The following is a 7,042-nucleotide window of genomic DNA, read 5'->3' as shown; positions in this document are numbered from 1 at the left end:
TTTTTATTTTCTCTAGTTCTGTCTTCTACTTATTATATTTAATTATGTCTCATTACATGCTTGTAACTGTCATTTTAATTTGATTTTCTTTTTTTAAATTCATCAGTTAAAATTTTACATTTTAGTTTTAATTCTTTTTATATATATGGATATAATTATATTAATTTCCTTGTGAACCCTACTATGAACTTTAATTCATCTCATTTTTATTACCATTCAGTTCAAAATATTTTCTAATATCCATTTGATCATCTTATAGATTCTATTATTGATATTCCAAGAAATATACACTGCTGTTCTCAGTTCATTCAGTTTCTCTAGGGTCTATTTGCTTTTAAGCCTTTACTTCTGGGACTTACAAATAAATTTAATATATTATAGTTTTCTTAAGAATTTAAATATCTAGAAGAAAACTCAGTCCAAAAAAGTTGAAAGATCTTATCTTCATTATCTCATTTTATCTGCGTATCAATTTGGAAAATGAGGTAGGTAAAGTACACCAGTGTAATGATGTTATCAATGAGAAAATCAAGATTCGATATAATCAAGACACTTCTTTAATTGATAAGATTGCATTAAAAATCTGCATTATACAATTAATAATTTATTATTTCTGTTTCTAATGAGAAGTTTTACACAAATATAACAGACATCTATCTTACCTGGTAGAATGAAGATCACATAACACAGAAAATAGAGATAGTTAAAGATCCTCATTCTGTAGAAAGAAGCTGTTGAAAGATTTGGTAACAGAATGCAGAGACTAGATAACTTTCCAAAAACCCAAAAGACATTTACTATTTATAGTTTTCTAGTGGAAGAGAAACTCTCATTATCCAGAAATTATTTTAATTTTGTGTGCCTGTCTCTGCTCCAATGACTATGGCTGTGGGCAGAATTACCCAAATTGAAAACACTTGAAAATAATGGAGCTTTTGGGAGGCATCCCTCTGTGAATGATAGCTGTAAACATGGCATCTTCATATCATTGCTAATTAATTAGTGATCAACACAAAGGGGCATCCATGGAATAAACTTAAGGTAAATATTTATTTACTACTTCAGAAATAAAACAACTGAACATTGTCCATTAATCTGCTGATTACTTTTCAAAATTTACTGTAGTCACTAATCTGGTGTGCCAATTTATCAATATGCCTGCATATCAAAAATTTTTAATTATATCATGTTATCCCATTAATTTTGCCCAAATTATTCATTTACAAGACCCAAATATTAAGCCTCACATTTGTCACTAATTTCTATTACATTTTTTTCAGACACAACTTACATATTCACGAAACTCTTGTTTTCTTAGTAAAGCTCAGTAATTCTCCACTTTTTTAAACATTTAAATATTTTATTACATGCACATAATGAATAATGAGAAGAGACTTTGTAATGAATAGCAATAACTTCCTGCCCACTAGGCCTTCTAGTGATTACTAACATAAGAACAAGGATGTAGTTTATATCTTATCTTGGCTTACCAACCAGAGTACATCTCTTGGTTTCTGCTAAGAAGACTACAAATTTAGATTGCTTACACTCTTTTCTAGGCTATCTTTATCAAATATTTTGAAGTTATGTTAATTTTTTTTAAATATTATAGTTTATCTTCAACAAAACACTTACATTTTTCCTATCAACTGTAGTTACAATATTAAGCCTTACTCATTTAAAATGAAAATATTTGCCCTCTTGCCAGTTACTCCAGCAATTCTCTCCATTTTTCACATCCCATTCATTTGTTGCACATTTCCTTTTATGTTGTGTAAGATAATATGTGTACTCTGTGTATAATTAGAATTAAAACACATGCTTTATTTTTAGACTGTAATACAATAAGCATTACCAAATATTTTGCCTTTTTCTATGTGCCAATTATCACAACACATAGGTTAATCAAAGAGAAATGCTCTTGGTTTCAAAGTCAAATTGACATCATTATTAACATTATTACTATCAATAATTTTTTTATATTTTTCTTATCTTCTTTCTGCTTTCTTTTTTAGTGTTTTTGTTTTTATTTTATTTGTTTTATATTTATTTAAGTCATTATTGAAAAGAATTTCTTCCTGCAGTTTTCTTTGTGCATATGGACAAAACATAAATAATAGGCATTCCCTATCTTCAAGTTTATCTCAGTAGCATAGGTGATTCCTGATATTGCTTCATTCTAAGATTTTCTAAACCTGCCCTCCTGAGTTTATTTACTGTGATCTGGATCTCGTGTCTTTTTGTTGTTGTTGTTGTTGTTGTTGTTGTTCTTGCTTTTCTCCCTCCAGAATTGTTTTCAGAAAAGATTTATTTAAAATTAGAATTTCATTTCCTTTCTAAAAAATATTTTTATTCTGCCCTCACGTTTAGTTATTTGGATGTCAAATCTAGGTTCAAAATCATGTTCCTTCAGAACTTGAAAGCTGTTACTCCACTAACATCCGGCATCCAGTCTTCCTGATGAAAACTCTAATGCTGGGATAGCTCCTTTTAAATGTTTTTATTTTTTTCTCTTTTGATGTCATTAGGACATTGGTTTTCTGATTCAATCTCCCAAACTTTATGATTCACACATTTCCTGGTGTAAATTTCCTATGAATAAGTTATCTTTCTGGTATTGATGAGCTTATATCTTTCCCTGGATCTGGGAAATTTTCTTCTCTTTCTCTATTTTTTTTCACTGATAAGTTCTTCCCTCCTTATTTGTTTGTTTATTTTCTCTCTTTTGGGGATTGTTTTAAGTCAAACATTTAGCTATTCCTCTATAATTTTCTCTCTGATTTTATGTCTATTTGTTATTTTTTGATTTTAAATAAATCTTTTACTTTTATATTTAGCTTTTGCAATTTTAGGCAAACTTTTTTTTCGTTTGCTAAAAAAGGAATATAAGTGCCCTTTTCTGTTCTCTGATCGTTCTTATGTCATAGAATAATAGTCCTGTATTATAGATGTAAAGGTTTCTTGAATACCTCTGTAAATACATTTTAGAGAGGTTTAGTTTGTTTGTTTGTTTTGTATTACATTACATTCTTTTCCTTGGTCTGTTTTCTCAGAGTCTAGCATTCTGTTTGCCATTGTGATCTTAGATATTCATGCTGCTGATTTTACTTATATGTTGGATGAATAACTGAATACATTGTAGGATTTCCTTGGTTGTCATGCATATCTTTTCCTCTCTGCAATGGAATTCTCATGGTAAAGTCTGTGAATGTGGGCTGACTGGGCTTCCTTACTACAAGTAGAATGCCTTAGGACTCCCTGTATCTTGAAGAAGAAACCTTGCTATTTTTCCAGAGGCAGAAGTTTCTATACCAGAAATCTTAGCTCTCTCCACAAGATTTTAATTATTCAATTAGATTGTGATTTTACTTAAACAAAACTAAAACCTCATGAGGGAAGAATTGTGGAGATTCCATAATTTTCTTGAATAAAGAAAGGCTCCTTGGATTTTTTGCAAGTCTAGTTAATTTGCAGAGCTCTTTATAAAGTAGATTTAGGTAATTTTATGACAATCTTTTTCTTACTTTTATGGAGAAGCAGATTTTCTGAATTTTTTGCTCCATTTTTCCAGAAGTGCTACCCATAATTTAATGCTTATTGCTACTTAACAAAAATTTCTGTAGTTTGAAAGTTAAGCTGTGTTCTGGTTTACATTCCTGTGCAATAAACCACTCTAAAACTTGTTGGCTTAAAGTAGGAAAAAAACACAACATTTTATTATGCTCATGAATTGTGTGTGACAAAAATTAACGTTTTCTTTATGTCTGAAAACTCACCTGAGAAGACACAGCCTAGGACTGATTTCATATTGGCTAACTCCTTCTTATTCTCCTTTGTGGGTTCCAGTTCTTCACATAGAATTATTTAAATCCTATTCCTTGGGATTTCAGACTTCACCACCTCAGTCTGTAGCCTTTCATTACGTGATTTTATCTCATTGCTTTAGTTAATGGCTTGACAAATCTATATTGGAAGCACATTTTTGTTTCTTGAGCTTTACACATGAATATAGCAGAAAAGTATAAACTTAATATGTCATAAATGTTCCTTTCCAAGATTGCTCCTCTGACTATATTTTCTAATGAGTAATCACATTGTTAGGCAAATATTTCAAATAAGAAAACTGCAAGTTATCAATTTCTCTTAAACCTAAAATTCACTGAAACTCTTTGATTTCTTCTAAGTCAGACCTCTGTCCTAAATTTTTATACCATCCAAACTGTTGTTACAGGTTCAAGTAAGAAATACATTCGGTGGATACTTTAATTTCTGAATGTCAAGTTTTACTGATGCTTTATAATTCATAAGAAAGTTTATGTTAAAGTCATTTTAATATTATAAAAAAATTAATATGGAATGTGGAAACTTGGAAACCCATTGAATTCATTGAAGACAAGGACAAAAACAGAAGCATTAAGCATTGAAGTATAAGATGAGAGAAGTTAAATAAAATTCTTGAGGACCAAGAGAGAAGACCCTTGGATTGGCAGCCTACGTTTAAGATTGATTATAATAGTCAGCTCTGGATGTTAGAATTAGAAGTGACTTTTCTGTTATCTTTGAACATTTCTGTATTGTTCTAAATTTTCAAATTATTTAAAATTTTAAAACTCTTAAGATGTTTTAATTTGCTTTTATCGTGATCATGAAATTATAAGTATATATGCAAAACAATATAATATTATAAAGAGTAAATAACTCAGTCATGAACCCATCTCTCCAACATAACTACTCTTAGGGTTTAGTGTTTTCCTCCTGCTGTTTTCCTTTTGATGTATTTTTACATGGGTAAGGTGTTAACATATTTCATTTTACTCCCTTTTCAGTTTGGTTAGCTCTTTCTTAAAATTATTTTTATCAATCTTCTGTTATTATGTGATTAGCATCTGTATAACTCTGTGTCCAAGAAACAAACACATTTATATGGAAACTATAAGAAGGTATATAAACCATAATTTATGTTTAGTATCTCAAAGATCATATGGAAATAAATGTTTCTATACCAGGGAAATAAATAGGTCAGAGATGAAGAGAAAAGGATCAAAATCCTCTGTCACGTGGGTGGAGATAAACTTCTGCCAATTTAGTGAAGAAGATGCTACCACTCTTTTTTTCTTTATTTCTCTTGCACTAAGTCAACACTGAACTCTCCAGACATGATATAATTGCGTAATCTAGAATGCCAGAGATCAATCACTTAAATATAGATTGATAGATAGCAAAAATTCATTTTTATTAATAATATTATTATGATGTAGTGTTATACAGTGTTTTATAATTGTAATTTATTTTCGGTAGAGTTTAGTAGTGATTTTGTTATGATTGGCTTTTGGTAGTCCCGTACCACACAGCAGGGGTTAACATCACAGTAATAATGTACATATTCCCAGGTGTTGCATTCTGGCTTGCAGGCACCACGAACAAGTTGACATTCTCTTTTTCTCTCTGCAACTTCTCTTGTTTTTTTCTGTGGAACTAAGAAAAAGTAGCTATGAACATAAGTCCAGATTTAATATCCTTAGATACAGAGATGAATAAAGTAAACTCTTTAAAATGTAGAGTTAAACCATTTTGTTCCTGAAATCATGCCCAAGCAACTCTATTAAATTTTTCCCTCTATCAGCTGGTATAATATACTTATTTATCCAACAATACTGCTTTTGTCACCAACTTTTTAAATTATCATTTTGTAAATAGAACATTTTTAAATATCTAATTTCTGTATGCTTCCTCCAGAGTAAAGAGAAAAAGACATGGAAGAAATAGTCTACATGTTTTGTTTTCTAAATAATCATCCACCTCTAACCCCTTTTCTCTCTACCCCTACCAATCATTAGGTTGGCTGTAAAAAGCTTAATTTTAACAGTAGCTACAATATCACTTGGTAAAATTGATTTTGAAACAGAAGGCAGTAGGAAGTATCTAAAAAATTAGTGTAATCACACAAAACAACAAAATAAATACATTTAATTCTACATCTCAGGGAAATTTTTTTTTTATTATTTTCTCAACTACCAGTTCTATTCATTTCTTCCTCCATGAAAAAATAAATTGCCTTATAAGGAGGTCATATGAAATCTCCTAAGAATAATGTATTTGTTTCTATTATTTTCAGAGTAAAGCATTTATAAGAATATTTTGCCCTTTGTATCTTTTCTATAATAACAAATATTACCTGATGGACCACAAGACACAGTGAAGACAAAAGTCAGAAAAATACAAAGTATCTTCATTGTTGATGCAGTTACACTTGAGAGAAGTTGGGACAGAGCTCAAAATGTCTCGGAGTTGAGCTAGTCTTTGGTAAAAGAAAGATGGGCTCTTGTTTTTATAGCCTTCTTGGCATGATTACAATTCTGATTAATGCTGCCTTTCCTGATTGAGTGCATATTCATGTAAGTATTGTGAAATAGCAAACAAGTGTAGTAGAGAGTTTAGTGCTGTTACAACCTCGGTGAGCCAAACATGAATTCGTTTCATATTTGTAACAAGGGGGTTAAAGTATTCTTGGTCAGTAAATAATTAAAAGCACATAATCAATATCATTTACATTTTCAGCTACATGCTTTTTTGAGTATTTATTATGTACCAGGGGCTGTTAGTGCTTTATATGGATTAATTCTCATGGCAAATTCTATAACATTGGAACTTCTTGATTTCCAATTGAGAAAACTGTCATGCAGATTATCTAATGGCTTACAAATTATATATGTAGTCATTGGTGGAACAGAGATTGATTATCAGGTTATACGATGACAGAGCTCTTTCTCTCAGCCTCCACCCTCCTCCTCATTCTCTCAATTGTGTGATGGATTTCCATCATGTATATTCTCTGTACACATGGCCTGAACCATACACTGTTTCTGGGACTCAATTTTTCTATAAATAGAAAATAAACATTTCTATATCACTGTTTTAATACTGTTATATTAGCAATTATCACAGCTGCACTATAAGAATAATCAGTATCATTATTTATATGCCATGTAATGATGACTCAGTCATGAGATTATCTTATTGATAGTAGACAGCAGTGTGTTAA

General features: G+C 30.5%; 2 protein-coding genes across 2 annotated transcripts in view; both read right to left on the bottom strand.

Annotated features, from left to right (window-relative positions):
- Positions 1-717, bottom strand: part of DEFB114 (defensin beta 114) — a 5,218-nt gene extending 4,501 nt beyond the window's left edge. The window contains exon 1 of the mRNA XM_017849600.1: positions 663-717. Coding sequence (XP_017705089.1) covers positions 663-717 — 55 coding nt within the window. The remainder of the gene's footprint in view (positions 1-662) is intronic.
- Positions 718-5,285: 4,568 nt separating this feature from the next.
- Positions 5,286-6,233, bottom strand: DEFB113 (defensin beta 113). Its single transcript, XM_017849601.1, is given in 3 exon segments — positions 5,286-5,320; positions 5,323-5,475; positions 6,176-6,233. Coding segments are annotated over 3 exon segments (246 nt in total).
- Between the last annotated feature and the right edge of the window lie 809 nt (positions 6,234-7,042).

Source organism: Rhinopithecus bieti, unplaced genomic scaffold, assembly GCF_001698545.2.
Source record: "Rhinopithecus bieti isolate Rb0 unplaced genomic scaffold, ASM169854v2 scaffold_31531, whole genome shotgun sequence".
In the NCBI taxonomy this organism is placed as follows: domain Eukaryota; kingdom Metazoa; phylum Chordata; class Mammalia; order Primates; family Cercopithecidae; genus Rhinopithecus; species Rhinopithecus bieti.
Note: the sequence above shows the minus strand (reverse complement) of the source record. Positions and strands in the feature narration are given on the sequence as shown.